Here is a 25,992-nt window from a genome sequence, read left to right on the forward strand (position 1 = left end):
CTACTTCATTTGGATCAGGAACAAAACCTTCTAGAGAACTGATACTTAGGCATTACTGGTGGTGATAAAGTAGTCCATGTCCTGCCATATGTTGAACAAGTGTCTCTAGATCCCTTTAACAATTCTGGAAATATGTTACCAGTTGCTGTCAGATGCTGGCTACTCTGGTGGCTGAGATAGTTCTGAATAAAGCTTAAGACAGGCACACAAGAAAAACCAGCAGGGTCGTAGAGTATGGCTGCACTATTCTTAGAAACGGTATGGATTTTTGTCTCTTCACTGGTCTCTTCAGGATCATAGGACTCAACAAGCTGGTGTCCTATTGCCATTGCTTGTCCAGTCTTCCTTTTGGAAGATCCCAGAGTTGTGTATTATATGATCTCTTCCAAGTAGCAAGTGACTGACCAGCAGAATCCCCCAGGTCAGTCAGTTTCCTCAGATTTTGCCTTAGTAAAGGAATAAAAGGGAAGGCAAAGCCTAGTCTTCAGGGTTAAAATGTGAACTCCATGTGATCCATGCACAACTGTCCATCTTTTTCTTTTTCTGCTTATTAGTACCCCCATCTGAAACAAGAGGAATTCACAGAGAAGCGTTTGTTTTACTACAGGTTCTATGTTACTTTTAGTAGAGTTAGTAAAAGTTTTTACTAACTGAAGTTTTGTGTTGAACACATTTTACTTAGAAAAACAATACCCTTTGTACTTTGAAATTATTTCAGACTTTCAAAAAGTTGGGAAATTGTTAAAAGAGTTCCTATTTACGTTTTACTCAGATACCGGAAATGCTAATATTTTATAACATTTGCCTTCATGTTTTCTAATTTGACATACTTTATTTAAATTTGCCAGTTGTGTCACTAATTCCCTTTATAGCAAAAGAAACTTCTTTTTCCTGGTCAATGACTTTGCATTTTGTCATCATGTTTCTTTACTTTTCTTTAATTTGAGATGGTTCTTCAGTCTTTCTTTGTTTCTCAGGACCTTAATATTTCGGAAGAGGCTGGTTGCCTTGTAGCATGTCCCTTAGAATTTTGATTTGTCTGCTGTTTCCTAATGATTAATTTTAGGTTATGCATTTTTGACAGGAAAATCACAGGAGTAATGTGTGTTTCTCAATGTAAGTTATTCAGAGACTCATGCTGTCTATTTGTACCTTTACTGATGGTGTTACTTTGATTAACTACTTCAGGTAGTGTCTCCAGATTTCTCCACTGTGACATGATTGTTTCTTCCTTTGGAATAAATAAGTGCCTTTTGGGGAGTTAGGAGATAATCTGAGACTGTGTAAATGTTCTCTTTCTCATAATGTTTTCTCCCACTTGTTTTAGCATCCACTGCTGATTGTTTTGCCTGTGACAATTTTTATTATGGTGACTGTGAAATGACTTTTGATCTTTAAAATGTGATCTCATTGTACTTTTAGTCTTCACCTGGCAAACTAAATCTAAAACTTGGCTTATGTGAGCTATTGGATTATAGAATCTTTTTATGTGTTTTTGTTAAATCTCTCAGTCAATCTGACTTGGATAAAGTTTTCCTAAATGATGCACTAGGCTGGTGTGGGGTCACTATGTGACATTCTGCCCACCAATGGTTGCATATGAACTCTGTCCTTGTCTACTTTGCTAATATTCACTACAAGCTTTCCTTTCTGTGTGTAGTTTGAAGCTGTTTGTCAAAACATATAGAACTAGTGCATTAGAGGTTTCAGAAATGTGAGTTTCCTTTGAGGATATTAAGATTCTGGGTTTTTTTCTTTTGCTTTGTCATACTGCAGTTTCAGAAATGGGAATTGTATGATACTGACTAGATGTTTTCCATTTCTTAAGGGCTATTTCCTGTCACACTTTATGACAAATGAGATTGGTTCAGAAATACATGAGATTTTCAGCACTTGTGAGGATAGTAAATGTTTTTCTCAGTGTTCTTTTTATGTTCATACAAACACAATGCTTTGTTCTGGTAAAATAAATTTATTTGATGTGGGATTATAGCATTCTGATTAAAAGAAAAATAATTTGGGCCCTGTTCCTTGCCCTGTATAAGTGGAAAAACATCTGGAAAATGTTTGCCGTTCAGACACAGGCATTGGAAAGATACTGATGTTACTTTTATTAAGCCCCCGTGAAGAATAATCAAGATGGAATTTTTGAATAAATAGTTTAGTTTAAGATTTAATTTTACATATTTATCTCCTTGGTACCAATCACCGTGGATATGAGAGATGGGATTTTGAGAACTAAGTGTGAGTTTGGGGGCAGAAGCCCTTTATGAATTAAATGTATACGTGCGTGGTAGGTGTCCTTTTGGAAATCAGGTATATTGGTTTTTCATCAGTACTGTTTTCTTTTTTCAAGCGGCAGTGACTGGGACCTGCTGATAAAGCCTTTGCTCAGAGGCACAGATCCCAGAGTTCTTAAAGCCTTTTTCAACCATAATAAGTGAAACTAATTTTTGATGTTTAACATTTATAAGCCTATGAAACCAATGGGGCAGCATCAGTATTGAGAAAAATGCAGCCAAAAGTAGAACCATGTCTGAGAATAGGCCTTGAAAACAGTTCTTTAAAAAAAAAAAAAAAAAAAGATGTGCCAAAATAAGACTGTTAGTGTGTTCCCATTGTGATACAGCAAGAACATAATTTTCCAGAATCATGTCCCCTTAAATTAATGATGACATTAAGATGTATAGATTCTAGTTTAGGGGGAATGACTCAGTCACGTTCACATGTTTGAAGCCTAGATTTTGCCGTCATCTTTGGTTTTGCCATGTAATGTGGTTTTTTGGAGACTGTCCCTCCTGATGGTTAAATACTTTGTTAATAGTCGTGGAGGAGAGATGAAGTAGAAACATATACTTGGGTTTGTGTCATACTGATGAAATTGTTCTAATTCGAAGTGTGTGTATGTGTATGTATGTGAATAAAATACATATTCAAGTATTTGAGCATATTTGTGGCTTGTTAAACTCAGACTTGGTTGGATGTACATTCCATTCATTGATAGTGATCCTTGAAAATGCTACGCTTTTGTACTTTCTTTTTTTATACATTGTTAAAATCTAAATCATACCAATTTATAGAAAACAGTAGAAACAAATATTTTAATATTAAATGCTAAATCCTAGATTTAACCAAGGAAGCAGATTTAACCAAAAATTTTACTAATAAAATTCACTAAATTTTATTTTAATAAAAGTTATTATAAGTGAAATAGAGTGCTTAAATGAAGCAGACTGCTTACATTTTTGAATTTCAAAATACAGGTAAAGCTAATAATGTTGAAGTAGTAATAGTTTGTCAGTACTTCAAGAAGTAGGAATGGCTATTTAAAAAAGTTTGAATTGAATTGTATTTTATAACTAAGTGAATTAAATGCTTTCTAAATTTGGGTAGGCTGTTAATTTATAGCCTAAGCTCTGTAGAGCAGTTGCCTAGAACATCTGAGGGCATCTCCTTGAAGAGGACTCTATATGTACATTTGAGGAGACAGATTTTTCATTTTATGTTAACATCTGAGAAGTAGTCCTTTCTGAAAAATGCTGTGGATGCTGTAGCACTTGCTCAAGTATTCAGGACTTTTCCAGTCAGTTTATTGTTAGCTTTTGGTTTCCTTAAGAGGGTTCCACATCAATTCTTTTTTTTCATTTCAGTTATTGGTTTTATGTAGATGTAAGTGCTATTGTCTTGATGGAAATGGAACTTGAAGTCCCCTCCCCCTGGGGGAAAAAAAAATGGAAAAAAAAAAAAAAAAAAACACCTTTCCCAAATAATGCAGTTTTGATCAGAGTACCTGGAGTGTTATCATAGCTGAAGTTCAAAACATTTGTTTAAATTTTGCGCTAGAGATGCTCTCAAACTGTGGTTTAAATTTACTTCTAGTCAGTGCTATTATGTTTGCATCAAAAAAATATCTGAATTGAAAGACAGTATTATATAGTGAAGCAGATCTGTATTCTGCAATCCAGAAAACAAAATTGTTTTCTATTTTTGTGAATATTTTTCTTTGCGTAGAAATGTCTTGACAACCGTCTTTCTAAGGTAAAACCGTTTGTTCAGATAGACAGCTGAGCAGTATATTCCAATTAGCTGTTATAAAAATGTATCACTGGAACCTGTGACCCTGCTGAAAGGTTGCAGGTCTTTTCTATTGTCTTAATTGTGATTTCTCGCCACTGAAGTCTGAGTAAACATAGTAAAAAATGCATTAAGTATTATTTATATGTATTTTAAGGGTTTAAATTTAGTATCTCCATTATTTTTATGGAAAGGAGGTTATTTCATTGCTATTAGGGATGTGTGTGACGAATATAATCTAGGTTTTGCCGTAAAAGCAAATGGTGGTTTTTTGTTTAAATGATTGTTTCATAGAGTCATCTAATGTCTGCACTCTGGCAAAATATATTTTATGTCTCTCTCTCAGATTTTACTACTGTGCCTTCTGCCCCTTTTTCTTTTGTTTGCTTGTTTGTTTATTATTACTCTTTCCAGTAAAGTGGTAGAGTTTAAGAGACCGTTTCCTTTTTGGTATATTTCACTAATTAGCAATGAGAAAGAATATAGGAGACTGGGGAGGGAAAAAGCCTCTCACCAAAAAGGCTTATGTTGGTCAGCAGCTAATTCACCACCTAGGGAAGGTGGGAACTCTGCCTTTGGAAAAGGTATGTGTGTCTGTTGAGGATCATCTTGAACTGACTGTTTCATTAACTTTGGTCATCTTTCAGTGCTTTTTAATTTAAAAGTTCCTCCATGTATTATTTTGTATTATGCGCATTATCTGGGGGGCTTTTAAAGAGCTATTTTAATTCTTCGAAGCCTGGTTCTCCTTAGTTCTTACAAGCAATTCAGTTATTACATGTGGATCAACAATTAGCACAATGTATGGAAAAGAAGCTATGTCTTCCCAAGTTAGGGAGGGCCTGAATGAATTTCTTCACACCTAGTTTAAAGATATGTTTGTTCCCATACAAAATTGTGCACAGCTGTGACGTTGCAGCATTTTAACATCAGAAAAATAAGACTGGTGTTCAGTGATTGTTTTTTTCTCTCAGGTTTTTAGGTGTGCTTATTCAGATCTCATTACATTGAAGATGTTTTCTTTTAACCTTTGGGGTATGATTGGGTGATCACCTCGAATGCCATTCCTTATGCTCTCTTTTAATTATGTTTATCTGTGCTTTTAACTAACCTTAAAAAAGATTTCAGATGTTACAAGTCTAATTAAAGAGACAGACAAAGCACAGTTTACACTGTAGATTTTTTCTGCAGTTCAATTAATCAGCATGTTTTCTCTTTTAATTAAAACCATTTTAGTAAATTAAAGCCCACAGCAAAACACATATATAATTTGTTTGTAATTAGCTCTTAATTGGTGGTAGTTGAAGCTTAGCACCCTTGGTTTCTTTCTTCATGATTGCCATTTTATTAGCAGCCAGTCATTAATTAATCTTTTTCTAATTAGCTTATAAAACTGTTGATGGCACATTATTGTAAATGTGATTTTAAGTTCAAAGCTTGTTAATAGGCTTTCTTACTTAGAAGAACAGAGATAAAGAAATTGCTGAAAACAGTACTACAGTTCTTAAAAAAAAAACTGTCTTATGGGGGCTGTGTAAAGCATCTAACAGCTTATGGTTAATTTTTTTAATGCTTTTTTCCTTTATGAATGGCATAAGTTGCTTGAATATACATGTCTGTATCCAGGAGTAATTTCAACAGTAGAAGATCTTTTTCTCCCTCCTTTGGAATAATGTAATCTACATATAATTTGAAGCCTTAATAGTTATCATTAAAACAGGTGTTATGTAAATAATTTCACTGTGAAATCAAAGTTGAGTATATGAATCATATATGCACATATACACAGGCACATGAATGAGATATGTGCATACATACATATGTGATAAAAGATATATATTTGTGTTTTAAAAACAATTTATTGAGTTATGCTTTGAAATAAAGTGACAGGAAGTTGTAGGTGTAAAAATAAATGATGGATGTGTATACAGTTGTACATATGTATAGCTATATGTAGTACACAAACATGCAAACATATACAAACTGTGCATGCACATTTTAAGATGACAGTGAAATTAGGTTATTTCTTAGAACAGAGAAAATGATTTGATTTCAAGTAGGAGTTCAGTGACTGGATGTGGCCTAGCTTATTTGCTGTCACCAGAGCTTTGGCATCTCAGGTGTGATCTTGGAGGGAAAGGTACCAGTTCAGAAGTGGATATCTTGAATTTACTATAGCATATACCATATTAAATTGTGGTTTGAGTGAAACACATTAGTCACATTATATTGTTTGTTGAAATATACCACCAGTTTCTTAAAACTCCTTCACTGCATGGCATTCTGAACTGTTTCTTTAAAATCAATATTAGTACAGAGTTTCAAAAGTTATTTTTTAAAAACACAGTATTATCAGTCATTGGAAGTGCTTTTTCTTATTTGCTTCTTGAACTTTGTATGTTATTTCAACTTTGGCTATTTCCTTGCTTGTTTTTTGGAAGGCATTTTATGATGCCTTGCAAGAGACACTAGAAAGGGATAGCTGACAAGGAAAAAATTAAAAATTGGATAAAAAGTAAATGAATAATGTCATATTACTAAAAAGATGAGAGGCTAATTTGTGCCGACTTTTTGCTAATTTTGTTCAAGCCTCAAAATGAGGAGCTGTCACCCGTTCTGTGTAGCACTGATGACAGTGCCAATGATCCATGAAATAAGCTGCCGCTGGCTTTGTTCTGATAAGAATGAACAAATCTGCACAATGTTCGGCTCCCAGAATCTCATTTTCATACTTGCATGCAGGCTAAAAGAAATAAGCTGTTTGCAGGCTTGATTAATCAGACATTGGAGGGGTTTTTGTCTCTTTGATCTCTTTCGTCTCCTAGGTAACTTGCTTGACATTAATGTTGAGCTTGAGTAAAGACAATCAAGAATTGTCGACCAAACTGATATAAAAATTAAAGACCTTAACACTTTAAGTACTCCAGTAATGGTTCCGCTTTACTTCAGAAAACATCTGTTTTCATTTAATTAAAGAACAAAAGAGAATGGCATAAATATTTTTCATAGAGACCTATTATTCCATAAAAAGTTAAAGTATGATAATTGGTATTTTTAAATGAGTGCCTTGAAAGTGTCCAAAAGGGAGGAAAACTTTATAAATCTGTAACAAGCTAGTAATTTTGAGAGAGTAAAATATATTCTGAGATGGATAAGAAATTTACAGTTATGCTAGAGTAAGCTGTTTGAATCAGATGCTTCAAATGATTATCAGCAAACTTTATAATGACAAGCTTTTGCAAGAAAAACTAACTTTATTTTGAAGTTTTTGTTTTTTAAAAATCTGTACTGTTACAAGGATGTGCCATTATATCTATTTTACAACCCAATATGATTTACGCACGCTAAACCTGTAAAATTGAAAGGAGTTAAAAAAATGTCGCCGTGCATTTGCTTGAGGTTATGCAGACGCTTTTACAAATCTTCCAAGTGGCTGTAAAGATGAATGCCTCAAGGGTCCAGCCAGGGCCCTGCTTTTCCAACCAGCTAAAGCCCTTATCTTAAATCCAAGCAAAGTACCATTAATCTTTTTGAAAGACCTTTTATGGCTTTTAATATATCCCAAATTAGAACATTTTACACCCTTGGTTCCTGAAATATGGTGATAAAAAGCCTTTAGAGCTTAATTTTCCTTACTGCATGCTCTGACCAATTTGCAGTTCTTTGTGATAATGTTTAGACACCTTAATTAAAATGCAGCAAAATATTGGATGTTCTATATGGAAAATGCTGATACTTTGGCTATACATACAAGAAATTTTGTATATATTTTTATTCATTTAAAAAAATTTATTTCCACATTGTGTTGCTATAGTTATCTGATGACCCAAAACAATTTTTTAAATATGAAACCATTGACCAAGCTTTTGTGATGTTTACGTTGGGCATGAAGATGCATTTTTCTTTTTATAGAAGGGAAAGGGAGATTCTTGTCGGCCTTTTTATTTGTTTGTAATACTGCAACTCAGCACGATATTCTTTTTTATTCTGGAACCAGTCAAGGTTAGTCATCTTGACTGGGAAACTGTGTTTCCTCTCAATTGCCGCTTTCTTAGAAGGTCTTATTATCCTTTGATATTTTCAGGTATTTTTTTTCTCCACAGAAATAAGTGAGACACATTCATTTTAATTATACAAAGGGCACAAAAAGACTATGAGTTTTCATCGTCATTACAAGCTAAAAGATTTCTTTCTGTAGAAAATACACAGACCAGGTTTGTTTAGTGTTTTATCAGCTGAAGAACATTTTATTTAACCTAAGCCAAGGTAAAATACAGTTAGAAAATATACCTTTTATAGGATCAGGTCTGTTTGAAAGTGTTGGCCTATGTACCTAGTCGTTTATTATAGTTATTAAGTTCACAAAATGATGGAGCCCTCTCATGTAAATAGCTGTTTAATATGTTCTAATGAATTCTTTTTAACAAGCATATGCTGTATTAAGGAACATGTACTCTAAATCTTTACTGTGATGCTGGTTGTGCTGGATTTGGCCTTAGCATTGCTAGAGCGCTAAAAGCTTTTACATTCTTAAGAGTACATGACCATGTCAAGGTGAAGAGTCTATTGAAGTCAAATGACGGCGTGCCCAGTCATAGGGAGCTGCTCTTTGGCTTCTTTAGGACAGCCATGTTGGGAAATTCCAGTGAGAAAAATGTAAGCTATGTCTTAATTGACAACAGTTTTAGAAAATAATTTTCTCACATTGTTACTAGTACATGGTAAATATGGTTCAGATCATTTTTGTTTCTTACTCTCACAGTATAGTCTCAGTTTAAATTAAGGTAACCTAGCTGAGTGGGCCATTTTTGGTGGGTGGTTTTGGCAAAACTGAATTTGCATTTGATGGAACACATAGGAATGGAGTTAATGGAGAAATGTGGATTTTTCTGTTTTACCTTTTGGCAGTGGGGAACAGGAAAGAGACTAAATTGTGCACTTGAATGTGGAGAGACCTATATGTATCTTAAACACAAGTAGCCAGCTATGACTTACAGCAGATGATAGTTTATTAGGTATATTTACTGCTCCCTTCATAGCCTGCTGTACCTCCACATTTCCCAGCCCCCTTGTATTTAGTTGGAGCCATGTGAGTAGTTCTGACCAGTGGGCTGTGAGCAGAAATGATTTGTGTCACCACTGAACTAAAGCATCAAAGAGCCATTGTGAGGCCCTCCAGCTCTTGTTCCACCATAATAATCCTGAAAGCTACATGTTGAGATACTGGCATCATAAGTTAGAGGAAAGCCCTGCCCATCCACAGGGACTTAAGGTGAAACAAGAAATAAAAGTTAGTTAGTGAGATTTGGGGATTTGTTGGATACTGTAAGATTGACTAGCCTTACTAGTTGACAGGTGTTAACTTGATTTTTTTTTACATGTATAACAAGTGGATAGTTTTTCAGTGGATAGAAATTTCATCTTAATGATAAATTATGCCACAGCTTCCTTCCAGAGTTTCATTTTCTCCTGGGATGATGACGATACAGCCTTTTGATTCTTAACCTTTTTTATTTGGTTGACTTATGTGAACTTTTCTACAATAAAGAGCTGAAAAGAACCAAAAGAACAAAGCCAGCACTGAACAGTCAGATGTAACTGCCAACTCCTTTTCCCCAGACTCACGGTTTGAAAACAGCCTTTTTTGTTCAATGCTGTATCTCCAGCACCTAGAACAGTGCCTGGAAAATTATGCATGTATGCCTTCACAAAATTTGTTGAATGCATGTTTCCCTTTTGAAAGAGGAGCACAACAGTATTGCTGCTAAATATGGGTTTGAGTTTTGAGAAGACACTGAGGCTGGTCTGCTTTAAAATGAATCATCCTTTCTTCATCACCTTTCCTGTTGATGTTGACCAATTTGGCACTGTAGTTCAATTATTAGCTTTCATCCATTTGTTTATGTTCTTTATATATATTCTTTACTGAAAAATCAAATCTATTTTTGCTCTCATTTATAAACTCCACACAGTCCTTGATTACTACTTGTCGATTTCATCCTAAAGGAAGCTGAAAGACATGTCAAGCATGCCACACTTTGCTCTTCTAAGTTTTCCTCTTTCCTGACACATGTGCTCTTAACCTCCTGCCATGCCTTACTATTGGCAAGCAGGTCCCTAGGACTTAGGCTTTAATCTGTTGACTTTAGAGTGGCTTCTAGGTCATTTCTTCTTTTTCACATGTCCACTAATATGCATCAGATTGAGTACAAGGGATAGAAAATGCAAGAAACACCGAAAGAGGTACTTAGTTTTTGTTGTTTAACCTGGGTTCTTAATGGATACTCTTCAGGCATCCTCATTGGTGGACATTTTAAAAATAAGAGCACACTAAAAGTAGAAGATGTCATCATGCTTATCTTAGAGATACTTGCTGGGGAACAGCTCTGCAGCCAGAGAGCTTTGTAGAGCAGAGTGTATAACTGTACACTGAATGGCTGGAGAAATACAGAAACAAGGCCTGTTTTAGGTTGAGTTGAAGAAGACTTCTGGGATGAGGGGATTTCACTGTGAATGGACCTTACAGGACTGGCAGATGTGTGTAAGGGGGCACACATAGAGGGCCCTGCACAGTGGACACTTAAGTACTGTGGTCCTGGTGCCCAGCCTTTTCAACTTAGCACCCCTGATATTCTTTCTTCTATCAGTGAATTGAAAGCTGTTGCCCATCATACCAATGCATTTATGAAGTAGTAATTAGCTTTCCCATGTTTTATTAATCACATCTGTGACTGCCAATCAGAGCTTCTGATCAGGATGAGATAACTGGTGTGACCATACTGAGTTGCTGTAATTCTAGCCCAGAGCAAAGAAACTTGATGTCTCTGTCAGTGTCTGCAGCCTTATCAGGGGTAAATTCCTGTTCGGCCTGCTGCAATGCTGAAATAGCTTGAAGATCCTCATTACTACCTTTGTGGACCCTCGAGGGGCCTCAGTTTGAGAAGGATTTCCATCCAGGAGACTGGTATAACTAGGGTAAAGGGTCTATTGGTAGTCAAGGGAGATACGGGTCATATCTATGTATTCATTATACTTTGTTTGAGGGGGATGAATGTAGAATTTCTGATTTCTAGACATGGCTTTCTTATCCACAAGTTCTCAATTGTTTATATAAATATAATTATTGTATTAGCTGGAATATTTATTTTCACTTTTTTTTTTCTTTTTTTCTCCTTTGTAATTCTTAGCTTGGTGTCAAAATTGCCAAAGCAGTTGCCTGCCACAACTTTGTAAAAGCCAAAAAGGAGGTTGAAAATTCACAGGCTGCCCGAAAAAAGAAGAAACTCGCATGGGGGTGAGTTTACTTAATATTTTTAGTAGTAGTTCTTCTGACTTCATAGAAATTGTGGAAATCCTGCTAATATATTTTGTGATCTAGTTTGTGTATAACTGTTACTCATTTTACTTTTTTTTGTCTTTGTTGAATATTTATCAGATTATAAATATGGAGGCATTTCTTCATGCTGTTTAATGTTTATTTTGTAATCATTGGAGTATGTGAAAAATTTTTGTTTTGCTTTGGTCTCTAAGTAAACATGTTCAGCAAAGTTTTTTTTTTTTTTTTAAGAAATAAATTGAGATTTTTATGTTCTTCATTTTAGATTTGAAGCAAAGAAGAGATGGGAAACCAAAAGCAACATGGGATATATGTAACTTGCCAGAGTGCTTCAAGACATTTGTACTCAAATGCTCAATTTACTGAGAACATTTTCCTGCTTATGTTAAATATGTCAGAAAATTGATAGAACTAGAACACAAATAAGCATAAAATTTGGGATTTTGATTATCAGCTCTTTTCAATCTTTCTCTAAGGACTTTGTCATATTGCAGTGAATAAAATGAAGCATTCTGTTATTTATATAAGAAATGTAAGAAAAAATATAGAAAGGAAAGGATAGGATTTTGTTTATTTATTTGTATGGACCCACAGTATAAAATCAGTTTTGCTGCTTTTCATTCATTTGGTTTAGTATAGCCAGTGAGCTTCTCATACTTTCTTCTTATTTTGAGACAGTCTCACTCGCTCTGTCATCTAGGCTAGAGTACGGTAGCTTGATCTTGGCTCACTGCAACTACTGCCTACGGGTTCAAGTGAGTCTCATGTCTCAGCCTCCTGAGTAGCTGGGATTACGAGTGAACGCCACTACGCCCAACTGATTTCTTTTTGTATTTTTAGTAGAGATGGGGTTTTGCCATGTTGGTTAGGCTGGTCTTCGTCTCCTGGCTGACCTCATATGATCCACCTGCCTCGGCCTCCCAAAGTGTTGGGATTACAGGCATGAGCGACCATGCCGGCCTTGTATTTTCTTATCTGTACGCAGTGTAACTACATGTTTACTGGAACTGTGTTTTTAAGATTGACAATTGTTTATAATGGATTAGTCTAAATGCCAAAAAGTCTCAGTTGATACTATCTTTACAAATGACTTGACCTTAATGTTATAAAAGTAGTTACTGATTTTTTATTGGAGGCAGACTTGATATTTCAGAATTGTATAGTAAAAGCAATTTATTAATTTTGGTGTACTTTCAGATAAACTTACAATAAAGAAAGGGCCAAATGTAGTATTTGGAAGATGACTTAAATTCAACAATGCCTAAAAATTTCTTCCTAAGTATCTTTCTTAGCCATGTCATTCTTTAAATTATGAAATGGTTCTTAATGGTGTAAGTGTATTAGACAATTATAACTCCAGATAATATAACTCTGAACGTTCTAAGAACTGGTTTGTTTTGGTTTTCCTCCCATTCCCCATTCCTCCTTAAAAGATTGAATGAATTAATGAGCAGAAAGAAAGGATTGGTAACATGGGAAGTTGTTTTCATTAGATGTGCATTTCCTGATTCTAACAGGAAAGGGGCTCAGGGAAATCATAAAACAAGTGGGCGAACAAGACCAGAATTGGGTGTGTTGGCACCTCCCTGCTCAGTGCCCGGCAGAGGTAAAGAACCACTCAACTTGGTTTTTTTCTCTTTGGTCTTTGTCAGAGGTTTCCTGGCTGTCTGCTATAAACTTTCTCTCGGTTGATAATATAAATTCAGAAACATATAAAATGAATCATGATTATAATTATATAATTGTTATTTTTAGACTTAAAATAGTAACACATTTTTTTTTTTTAATTTATGGTGGCACATTTGAAGTTTTTTTTCCTATGTTCTGGAATAAAAGAATGCCTAGCTCATATTTAAGCGTCAAGAAATCATATCTTACTTTCATTTAGTTGAGAAAAGCCAGCATAGAGAAAGCAACATTTTAGAAGACTATGTGTCATATTAATTCGGTATCCAGACCAAATGTTGGAAAATCTTGTTTTATGATTTAATATCCCTTGTTCCATTTTACAGATACGATCAGATAAAACTCACCTACAATATTCATTTCAAACTGCTAATAGGTAAATATAGACTTTTAGTGTAGAAACCTTTCCTCTAAAAATCTATTAAGGGGGAAATATTCACTATACAATCCAGTGGTTTTGTCTGAAATCCTAAAAATATTATTTTTGAGCAGGTGAGTAGTATAGATATTCTCACACATGGGGCCCCAATACGGGCATTTCCCTTTGACTTGTGTCTCTTTTTCCTCTCTCTGTTTCTATGCCATAGAGCATTTAGTGACCCCTGCAGGCATATTGCACTTCCCATACTGAGGCCTTGCCAGAGTGGCCTCCTGTAGGCTGACTCTCCAGCCATGGAAGCCCTTCTTCAGCTTCCTGCAGTGCCCACAGTTGGCCCCTCAGCGCCCCCTCGGGGTTCTCATGTAGATGGGAACATTTTAACTCAGTGGAAGGCAGGTATTGCTGCAAAATTAAGTGTAGTGGGGGCTTATTTAATAAGGGAAGCCACGTCTCCCAAGTTGTCACTCTTTTCGGGGCATGGGTTGTGGAAAGCTCTAAAACATGATGTATAGCTGGAGAAGGGGTTGGAGGGAAGGATGTGTGAGGACAGGTTGTTGTCGGTTGGACCTGCCGACATGTCATTTGAGAGCAGTTTTATTTGATCCTTTCTAGTAGGAATTAGGCATTTTACTCATAGGAACATTATTCCTAGAGTACACGTGCTGCTCAAAGGATGTAGTTACTTGTCCACTCCATTCTAGTCACAGAAAAATAAGAATTCTTTTTGGATCCCCAGTAATAACTTTGGTTCCTAAAGCTTCAGCATGTGCATTTTCTACCACCAGAATACCTGAGTTAGATCAGTAATGTAAATGTCAGTTATTGTTAACTGAAATTAACATGTTTCAGGCCATTGGTATGGCATTAATGTAACTATGATTTACTGTTTAAGTACTTTAGGCTAAAACAACTTACTAAAGAATGGCAATTTTGAGCTTACAGTACCAGTTCTGAGAAGTGAAGTTGGCAGTGCATTCTTGTTTGGGTGCCCTGAGGATGTTTCTGATTTTCAGCAGAGCGTTCTCTGTCTTTCACCAAAAGGAGAGTTTGAATATGTAATCTTAGGTTTGCTATAATTAGTTCTGATGACAGAATTGAATACCTCAGCCAAGACTGTAAATCAGTACGTAAACAGGTTTCTGCAACTGATCATAAATCTCAAACTCCATATTTTAAACACACTTATTTTTTTAGGCTGACAGATAAGGGAGCAGCAGGCTAACAATAGGAATAAAATGTTATCTGAATAAGTCACAATGTAGAACTCACATTAAAGTTTTCTGATTTTCTTTATACCTTTTGTCTAAAGTATTATCTTTTAACTATTAGCTTATTAATAACTTAAATAAGGCAAGTTTGAATTCTCAGAAAATGAAGATACAATTTATAAAATGTCCACATTTTTGGTAAGACATTACTTTTTAAGCAATGTATGTCTTGGTAAATATAAAACATATTGTATGAGGTTGTTGTTTATACAAAGTGAGAGTTGTACATTGTTTTTTAAGAGATGACAAAGTGAGGAGGCAAGGCGATGTTATGTCAGATCTCATTTTGAAGTTAGTGAAACCTAGTCTAATCCAGAACCAACTGAATCCAAGTTTTCCATTTTGGCAGAAGTTGTTTTTATTTTTAGTATCTGGCAGAGCAACAAATGCTTTGCATGTCAATTTAATATTTTTCCTGCCAACTGTTTATTCATTGGCTTAAAATTTACACTCTACTAAAGTCTTAGCTCTGACTTTCATGAAACAAATAGTAATATTTGGACAAAATATGTACATGAAAATCTTTTTCCAGAACCAAATGTAGATTGGTATTTGTGACATCAATGGCTTCTAGCATGGTGACAGATCTGAAAATACACTGAAAAGTGAAAGGCCAAACCCACTGCAGTACATCTCAAGTGATTTTTATTATGAGGTAATCAGAGATCTGGGTTTTCAGATTTAAGTTAGTGGGTGACTTTATGCTAGAAAGTAGAATATGTGTTAGAATAAGTTTACCAATATATATTTGTTCTTGGCCTTTCTAGGAGGATACTGAGACAATAAGATCCATTTTTCATTTTTGAGGTTGGGGCACTGTAGATTTTGATAACATGTGCGGAACTGCATTCTTTATTATTTTATCCTCCCTCCACACTGCTTGCCTTAAAAGAAAAAAAAACCTACACACATTTCCTAGTGTTACTGCTGTAATCAGCATAGACTTCCTGGGAAGTGATTCTTGCCTTCAGTAAAGGGCACGGCAGCATGTGGCCGATGGAGATTGCCATGAGGAAACTTGGAAAGGCATCGAACCATTTTGTGCTAGTGTTAAAGTGAAGTGTGTTGTCTCTTCAGTATCTCCACCTCCTCCATTGTGAGTATTCTGGAGGTGTCTGTTCACTTTCCCAGAATTTCTTCAAATACAGCGATGCTTCAGAGTAGCTTCTTGCCACATTAGCTTTCTTAATCTGAATCCCTGGAACACAGCTATAGGCTTCTGGGGGATAGGTTATTAAATGCCATGCAGTGTATTATGTTTTTAGATGTGCATGTAAAATTAAGAATTAGCTAAGGAATAATTATCTTTTTATTATTATTATTATTAGTAGTAACATTTTTAGATTCAAGTAAAGTTTGTTTTCCAAGCAAGATGACATTTTTAAGAAATTGAATTTAAGTATGTGCTTTTATATCTAGACCAGGTTTCTCAAGGAAACAGAATACAAGGGAGTGAAAGGGGAAGGGAGGGTAGTGCCCAAGAGCTGCCTCGGCTCCTAAGTGCTCCCCTGCCAGGTTTCCCCCATGCCTACCCACTGGCACCGTCCTGGCAGCTCCAGCCCACACCTCCTCCTGGGCCCTGGGCTGCCTCTTGCTGAACAGCTGCAGGGGGCCTGCTATGTGACGGGAATGGAATGAGGTCATCTTTTTCCACCTCTAATTTCTGAAGGGTGTGTCTGTCCAGTTTTTACTTGTTCATTGAACTTAAAGCCTTAGAAACCAACAGCTACAGTACAAGCTGTAATTATTGATATCTGTTTCATATTCATCTGTAAGTTCTGGCATTTGATCAAGAAGTTAATATATCACTTCATCTTCAGGCTGAATGTGTCTCAGCTATAAAGGTTTTATTGTTCGATGGATAGCATACAATTATGACTGCCGACAATAAAAAGTGTTTTCATTTGTAAGATGGGTGATACTAGAAGCAATTATGAATGTCACAAGGAATAGTGAAACAATGAAGCTTTGCGTTTCTTTGAATTTCTCTTTACATAATGCCGGAGGAACATTTGCTGAATGCCTACTATATGTCAGATAAACTAACTCTTACAGATGCAAAGATGAATAAGCTCAATCTGATAGAAAATATATGTAAACCATGTTTTAAACAACTCGATTTTCAGGTGGGCTATTAGAAAATCAGTGAGTTTTTCTTTGCCAAATACAAAGAAATATCTACATATAAGAAGTAACCTAGACTTAAAAATTTTAGTTACCTGAGTATATACTTATTGTACAGGTTGCTGAATTTCCTAGCTAGGCAGTCAGCTACAGTTGCTCACCAGCTTAGCAACTGATCCGTACGTGCCCACATCAGATTGAGTGGGATTGTCCCCCTGCCTGTCTCTCCTGGAGGTGATGAGCATTGGTGGGGTTTGACTCACGAATGAATGCACTTACTTGTTCTGCACACTGTACTCAGTGATTTTAAGCTTAGAGTTTTCTTAGACTGCATCAACATGTCCTTGATTTTAGCTTGGCGGGGTCACAGTGCCTGCCCATGTTAATGTAATGCTTGCTACTACTATAGATGTGCCCCTCCAAATAAAATGACTCAAGCACAGTACATTTCTTGTTCGTGGGACAAAGAGGGTGCTGCTTGCTATCAACAGGGGCTCTGCCCTGGGCTGTCATTAAGAGACTCAGTCTGACAGCGACTCACCACCTTCTTTCCCTAGTAATCCTAGGTGTCCCCATGCCAGTCAGCTGGAAGGGAAAAGAGCATGGAAGAGCACTGGTGGGAAGTTATGGGCCTGGCCTGAAAGTGGAATACATTAGTTCTCACTTTGCACTGGCTCAGACTTCCTTCCTTCATCACACCTAACCACAAGGGAGGCTGGAGAATGTACACTGAGAGAAAAGAAAATAAATTTTAGTAAATAGCTCACAGTAACTGTCACATATGATAAAGTAGTAACTTTACATTTTGCCGACATTGAGTAACACAAACTCCTATTTGTGATTTGATGGAGTCATTTTTACTTGGGTGTGTTGACAGAGCTGAGTCAAAGTAGCCACTCATACTACCCTGTAGTGGGTGCGGTGTCACTGTGTGATACCTGCTGGAAGAGCATTGCATGTTCAGTCAGTGAGGCAAAGGCAGTGCTAAGGATGTCATAAAGCACTGCTGGGCCTTTACCAGGTAGGCAAATAGAAGCAAGTGCATCCTAGGTAGAAGGAACAACGTGACGTATTTGAGGCACAGCAGGGACTTAGCAGGGGCTGGGGGAGAGAAGGACAGCAGGGAAGTGGAGCAGCAGAAAGAGGTGGTGCTGAAAAGGGCTGTCCAGAACAACTCATAACTTGGAGTGATGCCAGGGAGATTGGACTTGTGTGGGGAGAGTTGGGTGTTTATGGATGGTGATGTGGGATGAGGAAGGTAGTTGGCAGGCTTTTAAGAGTAATATTATCTTAGTAATTTGGTAATATTGAGTTATACATTTAGTATTTAGTAAAGTAAGTCATATTTATACTTGTGTGTCACCATACCTGTGGAATGTCATGGAAATGTCAAATGGGCAATTGTATGTAGCAATCTGAAGATCAGAAGAGAGGGAGGTTGCAGAGACAGGTTGAGGAAAGAGGTCTTAAAAGGTGGCATGTCAATAGAGCAAATGCCACTGAGCTATCAGGCAAGATAATGGTGGAAAGGTGGCTGTTGGAATTAGTGTCAGATGGCACCGGTGATCTTGGCCAAATCAGACATCCAGACCAGAATTGCAGTAGATGGTACAATTGCAATCTTAGGTCAAATTTCCTAGAAATGGTGCCTCAGATCGCTTGTGGAGGTGATTTATAAAAGTATGCACTACAGGAAACATTTGTAAGGGAGGGAGCAAAGACAATGAGGAAGGGGAATAGCTGAATGGGGTAAAGCCTTGGCCTTGTGCTGGGGGGAGGGCTCTGTGAACTCTGGCAAAGGAGCTAGATGTCTTTTTTTTTTCTTTTTTTGGAGATGGAATCTCGCTCTGTCACCAGGCTGGAGTGCAGTGGTGCGATCTCAGCTCACTGCAACCTCCACTTACTGGGTTCAAGCGATTCATCTGCCTCAGCCTCTCGAGTAGCTGGGACTACAGGTGCATGCCACCACACACAGCTAATTTGCGTATGTTTACTAGAGACAGGGCTTCACCATGTTGGCCAGGATGGTCTCCATCTCTTGACCTTGTGATCCTCCTGCCTCAGCCTCCCAAAGTGCTGGAATTACAGGTGTAAACCACCGTGCCCGGCCAGAGCTGGCTTTTAAACCCTGTATTAGTCAGTCAGTCAGTGCCTGCACTGCAGTGTAGACCAGCATTTTACATGGGATGAAAGGAAGGAAGGAAGGAAGGAAGGATGGATGGATGGATGGATGGATGGATGGGATGGAGGATACATACCTGGTCCTTCCAGTTAAACTATTTAATAAATAGTCATGACTGAGAACATAAGCCTTGGAACTACTGTTACTGTTGTGTAAATTGTTTATAACACTTTGAGGATTCACTGTTATATATGCTCCTTGCCTTGAAGGGACATCTTGGCTCTACATACATATAAATGTCTACCAGATTGAAAATCTAAAATTCTTTCATTACTGTTTCCACACAGTGCTCTTGCACTTTCCTCTAAGAAAGCCAAACACACATTATACTTGTTTTATAGATGAGGAAATCAAGGTTCTGGGAAGTTTAAGAGAACTCTCCAGCCATTCATCTAGCATAAAAGGGCTAACATTAGAACCCAGGCTAGTCCTTTGCCTCTTCCCCCAATTCCAGTAGTTCTTGAAGTGTAATCCATGCCCACCTGCAAGCAGAATCACTTGTTGAAAATGTAAACTCCAGGGTTCCTCTCTGGGGCCAGAGCCTGGGATTCCACACTTTAAAATGCTCCTCTGTAAGTAGTGCGTACAAAGAAGACTCATTGTCTTGGAGCAACACCGGCTTCTTACACGGGGAGTCTGGGATGGGGAAGAGGAAATACGCAAGCCAGTACAACTTGCACATGTCTTATCACAAACCATAGGGTGTGCCAATGGGTATAAATACTGAGTCTAATGCCATTAACATAAATGCTCATATTCCCAAACAGGCTGCCTGTACTAGTACAGCACCTCCATTTTCCAAAAAAAGGCAAAGATTCCGTGTCAAAGAACTCAGTTGGAATCCTTGCTTGGTACTTGCTTCCTTGCCAACAGTGCTCAAAAAGAAAAAAAGAAAATCCAAAGTACATGTACATAAAAGTTCCATTCCCAACGGTGGAGGGCTTAATTAAAGTCCTCAGATGTTTCTATGCACCTTGGAAAGCATTTTTATGAAATTCATGTATTACTAGAATTGGCTCCAACAATTCCTGCAGTTAAAAACCTTGTAACTCATGCAGCTTTGTTAGGAGCAAGCTGCCTTTTTCAAGATTTGGTGTCCTGCTTCCTTTACCTCTGTAGCCTGTGGCAATGAGGGCGGCTCAAAGGCCTTCAACTGCCAAGATGGCACTAGAGGATTTTCCAAGGTTAAGGTCAGATAACAGAATCTGGAAGAAATGGATCCGTCTTCCTACATTTCCTTTTCTCATTATTTCAATCATAGGCATCGAAGGCTTGGGATGTGCCTGGCACTCTAGCAGGCTCTGAGGATGACAAGCTGAACAGAGCACCTGGATCTTCATGAAGCTCACATGCTAGAGGGAAAGATGTAATAAGCAGACTCTGCAATACCACATGACCTTTCAAGGGAGGTCCTGGCCAGCAACATCACCTGGGAAATGTAGAAATGCAAGTGCTGGGGCACCAGGCCAGATGTGAACTAAACTGTGGTAGCAAGACCTTGTGTCTTCTGATGGACATTCAAGTGTGAGAACCACTGGGCTACATGGTGATAAACTATGGAGAAAAAGAGAGGGCCCAGACAGGTGTGTTGCTGATGCCAGCAAATGTTAAAATAGTGAAGCTATTACACCCTGGAATATGAAGCAAGCCAGATTTTAATCCCAGCTCTGCCACTTACAGGATGTGTAACTGCAGGCAGGCTGCTTAATCTTTCTGTACCTTGGGTTCTCCTTCTGAGAAATGGAGATAATAATAGTAGCTATCTGATCAGGATGTGAGGATTAAAGGAACTAATGAATATGAAGGTGCTTAGAATAGATTCTCACACATAGCAAACAATATACTTGTTGGAAGACAATTCTCTGGACAATTCTTGCGTTTCTGCACATCTTACAAGCAAGGCACCAAGTACCCTTTTGTTCCAAACCATCTTTGCAAGGATGTTTGTATATAACATCCTTGAAAGATCGAGATAATGTCTCACTCTAGAGCAAAGAACAGACATGCTTATTCCCATTACAAAATATTCGGTTTCTTAAGCTCGGAGTCCCTGTTCTTGAATGGAAGCCATATAGTTTACAAGGGTCTTCTGGCCCTCTTACTGTCATAGGAATCAATGCAAAAATGCTGATGGCTATTTCTATTGTTGTGAGTAAATGTCTGAACCAGGAGTCTAGTGTCTTCTACTAACATTCGTAAAACTGGCAGACTGACTTGCTAACTTGCAAGTAGAGTGAAATCTCAGACCCTTCATAGTTGTTGACAATGCTGTGAAAGTGTGTAAGTGTTTGTTAGTATTACTGTCATTATTCCTCCACACTACATGCCAATCTTCCAGAATAAACAAAAACGTAACTGATGGTCCCAGCCTTCAAAGAATTCCCAAGTGAGCCAAGGAGGTTAAATATCTATGCAAAGATGACACAAAAGACATACAGTAGCAGGGAAGCACAGGCTTTGGAATAAAACTTGGTTTGAATGTAGGTTGTGGATGTTTGCCAGCTATGGCAACTCTCTAAGCCTCAATTTCTATTTGTAAAGTGCTATTGCTAATAATGCTTACTTTGTGAGGTTGTGAACATGAAGCTAGTGCACAGAGTTTAGCACAGGCCTGGCATGCAGTAAGCACTCAGTTGCATTACTAGTGCTCCTGTATTCCTTTTGTGCTTAGGAAACAAGCAGAGCACTTTCTCTCCCCTCCCTGGGTCTTTAGGGAAGTGAGGCCCCCGTACTGTACTTTCTTCCAGGTGGAAGCTGCTTTCCTTGGAACCACCAAACCCCAACTCAGTATGTTCCTGGATTCTGCCCAAAGAATTCCCCAAGGATAAGCTCCTATAGGTGGGTGGCTAAAGGACTGGCTTTGGAGTCAGACAACTTTCAGTGCCTATATATGTCGAGATTTAATACGATAATTAATGCTTTGAAGTTTATGTGGTTGTTTTTGATGATTTTATTAATGCGCATAATAGTCCTAGCACACAATATGTGTTCAGCCAATGTTAATCACTGCCATAGGCTACAACACCATGATTTAATAGGCCGTTCCATTTTCATGACTGTATTCATAGGCTATTTCTCAATGACTCATACATGGTAGGTGTTCAGTAAATATTTGTTGATTTAATTGGTTTGAATGAACAAAAGAATAAGTCCTTTCATCTTTTCTTTCAAGATATTTATACACTAAATCATCCTCAGTATACTTTTTTGAAAGCCCAATTTTTCCCAGAGCTACCCATTTCCTCAGCTCCCTCTCTGCCACTGTTTTTTCAGCTGCTGGGGGCTACAGGACCCTCTCTCTAGAAAGATGGACATGTGAACATAAGCACTGCATTTTGCACACAATTTCCATGGTTCAGAGGCCACTGAACTTTTCCCTCTAGAGGACCCTGCTTAAATACTTCCATTCTAGGGTGTCCAGCCCATTAAGATGGCCAAGCAATCACATCCCACTTAGCTCCCCAAATCAGCAGGCCGCTATGGACAATCCTCAACACAGTAGCTACTTTGTTCCTCTCGTCAAGTCCACACAAGACCCGCTTTCAATCTACTTGTGATTTAGGGATAGCAAAGGATTACAGCAAATCTAGTATTTTAAATTCCTATTCATAGCAGACTTGTGGTTTTCAAGACAAGCTAATGGAAAAATTGATAGTAAAAGTAGGTTCATTCAATCTTATTGATCATGCTTGTAATTCTGAAGATTCCACATGTACTTTATGTAACCGTATTTCTCTTCTCTTCCATTCTCTAGTTGTGAGAAAACCCAGTCATCCAAGAAAACCCAATTTCCTTGGCCTTAGGGAATGAGTACTCAAGACCATTCTGGGCCAAGTGTGGTCGCTGACTCCTGTAATCCTAGCACTTTGGGAGGCCGAGGAGGGAGGTTCTGTTGAGCTAGGAGATTAAGACCAGCCTGTGCAACATAGCAGGACTCCATCTCTACAAAAAATAAAAAATTAGCCAGATGTGATGGTACACTCCTGTAGTCCCCAGCTACTCAGGAGACTAAGGTGGGAGGCTCACTTAAGCCCGAGAGATTGAGGCTGCAGTGAGCTATGATTGCACCACTTCAGTGCAGCCTGACCCTGTCTCAAAGACCCTTCTGAAAGCAGAAAGGAGGAGGTTTTCCAAAACCAAATCATATCAACTACCTAGCTTGATCTAAAAAAATACAGAAGCAGGATTGGTAATTGATTGACAGGAAGGACAACTCAAAGTGGGAAATGGAGAATGGTATGAAAATACTTAAGCAGTACTGCCCAAAGGAAGAACCTGAAAATTTCAGACATAGATTTCCTGAGAAGATGAAAGTGTAGGCATTAGCATACTCAAGAATCAGGCAGAGAGTTTTCCCCATTTGGAAGCTGAAAAAGGAATGATCAGTTGCCCAAGACAAGAAAATGATGTGGACCCAGAGGAAACTGCCATTCACACGTACACTGTCCAGGGGGCTGGAGAAGGATTACAGCCGCCATTTTGGCTTCTCTAGAGTGAAGCAGCAAAACAATGTCTAGTGGTTGCTAGGCAACCATTAGCCCATCGCTGCCCTTTTCCATTAAACATTATCTGCCTTCTTAGATTGTTTTAATTTATTTTTTAAACAAGAAAGGTAATGCAACAGAGAATTAATGGTGCAACCTAACCATGAAAATGCATTTGAGGTTCCCAAATCAGTGAAAGCTTTACAAAGGTTAGATCCCTCTTGGGTAGATACTGAAGGCAGAGACAGTTGACTGAAACCTCTTCCCCAAATATTTCATCACTAGTCCTCATGTTTCCTAGTGCCAAAAATAATAACACCCTGTGGACATAAGAATAATCGCTGAACATTTTAAAACGTAGGGTCCAGGATCTTTACAGTGATCCAGTTTGGGTAATCTCTGTCCTCTGCTATGACCTGCCCCAAGCTAGATCTTGTCCTGAAGCAAGTTTCTCCATGGGCAACGAATGGTTGTCAGAGGTGGTAAAATGGAGTTCTAGCCCTGGTCAGCTTTGCAGATAGCTAAAATCATGGTATTCAAAGAACCTGGGTGTAAGTACACGGAAATAACACCTGTTTATGCAAAGAACACTTTCTGACACATAAAAATGAAAAATACCTGGTAGGAGTGAATAAGCATCTTTATTCAGATATACATTGCATTCAAATTTTAAAGATACCTAGTGACTCTGACAATAGGAGAACATTGAAGTACCCAATGAGAGGGTGGGCAACCAGGATGAAGAGAGTTACTGGTAACCTGTCATGCACCATGCACATAGCCTATCTTTTTAAATACCAGTGGATTTCCTGTCTGGCTCAGGGGGCCTGTCTAGGAAAAAATTCAAGGAAAGACAAGTTGGTTCCATGGACTGGGACTCAGAAACTTAAAGCCACACATAACGTTAGCCTTCTCACTCCCACACATATTTACGATAAAGGAGACGGCAGTGGTGTGCAACCTAGAGGAAGGACTACACAGATAACTAGGTTTCTATACTGGTTCTAGTCACTAGTCTGATCTTGGGTAACTTTTTTGGGTTTTTCTACAAGTGAGGGCCATAATAACTGCTTGGTCAGGGCTGTTGTGACAATTCAGCAATAAGACATGGTCAACTGCAGCTAAGTATAATTATTACTATTATCATTACTTTATTGTTGCTGTTATCACCACCTCCACCTCTAATACAGTGCCTGTACAGCTAGAGAAACACTGCTTTCGGTTGCCCCTTTCATATTTGTGTTCTTTCAGGTTGGCTTTGGTGCTCTAAGTGCAATTTTATCTGGATAAGAAGAATATGATATATGTTGCTCAGGGCCCCTTAACAGGAAAGGACTCTGGGCACAGCTGTACCCACCAGATACCTGGCTCGTGGAGTAATTGACACCCTATAGACAAGGGTGGACCAACCTCATGATGCCTACCAGGGTGTGAGTCCTGGTGTGACAGGTGTCAGTTTCATAGTCTGTGCAGATCCTCACATATACTGAGATAGAACCGCCATTTTCTCCTATGTGCCCAGCACCATGTAAAGTACTTCTCATGCATTATCTTATTTGATTTTACAACTCTGTGAAGCATATACTATTATCCTTATCTTGCACATTAGGAAGCTTACAGGCAAAGAAGTTATGCAACTTGCCCAAGACCAAACCCATGGTTAACAGCAAAGCCAAGGCCTGAAGATCTGCTAATCCATTATTAACACAATGGCCCCCAAGATGTTGAGTGGGTCATCTGATATTGAGAGAAAAGAAGGCCTGGGCAAGCCACACATCTGCAAGAGGGTTAAAGTCCCCACCTTCTGAGAGGTCAGTGAGGTGTAGGATTATGGAGGCCTCACCCAGCACAAAGAATGGCAGCTGACAGCAGCAGCATACTTAGGACATGAACTCACCCACAACCAACGGGCCCCTTCTGGTGCAGCCAACAGGGATGGGAGACATTTACATGAGACGTACATTTGGTTGCTGTGGTTGGCGGGGGTAGAGAATAGGTAGATGAATGAATTAGAAGGAGGAAAGTTTGAACCAGAGGAATTTGGTTGTCTAGACTCAGCAAAATGAGAAGAAATGTATTCAGTTACAGCTAGTGCTCGACTTACGACCATGGTCAGGACCGCGGACCGGTCGTAACACGATTTGGTTGTAAGTTGAGTAGGCTATATGTACAGTTGAAATGGTGCACGCGGAGATGGTAGTGCTGCTGGAAGCTGATCCACACTGTCATACACCCAGCTGGGCAACGTTTGTGCTAGCAGTCATGGCTAGCAATTGTGGTCGTAAAGTCGAACGGTCATAAGTTGCATAGGTGGTAAGTTGATCAATACCTGTATTTATTCATTTAAGACACACTTAGTATTATATGTCAGTACAGCTAGTGCTCGACTTACGACCACGATTGGTTCTGACAGACCGGTCGTAACACGATTTGGTCGTAAGTTGAGTAGGCTATATGTA

At 38.2% G+C, this 25,992-nt stretch overlaps 1 protein-coding gene across 4 annotated transcripts in view; it reads left to right on the forward strand.

Annotated features, from left to right (window-relative positions):
* FAM204A (family with sequence similarity 204 member A) overlaps nucleotides 1-16,653 on the forward strand; it is a 36,773-nt gene extending 20,120 nt beyond the window's left edge. For all 4 annotated transcript variants that reach the window (XM_017509105.2, XM_017509107.2, XM_017509108.2 and 1 more), the window contains 2 exons: nucleotides 11,262-11,368; nucleotides 11,676-16,653. In XM_017509105.2, the coding sequence (XP_017364594.1) occupies nucleotides 11,262-11,368; nucleotides 11,676-11,727 (159 nt within the window). In that variant the 3' untranslated portion in view covers nucleotides 11,728-16,653. The remainder of the gene's footprint in view (nucleotides 1-11,261; nucleotides 11,369-11,675) is intronic.
* The last annotated feature ends 9,339 nt before the right edge of the window (nucleotides 16,654-25,992 follow it).

The sequence above is a fragment of the Cebus imitator genome, unplaced genomic scaffold (genome assembly GCF_001604975.1).
Source record: "Cebus imitator isolate Cc_AM_T3 unplaced genomic scaffold, Cebus_imitator-1.0 Scaffold406, whole genome shotgun sequence".
NCBI classification, from domain to species: Eukaryota; Metazoa; Chordata; class Mammalia; order Primates; family Cebidae; genus Cebus; species Cebus imitator.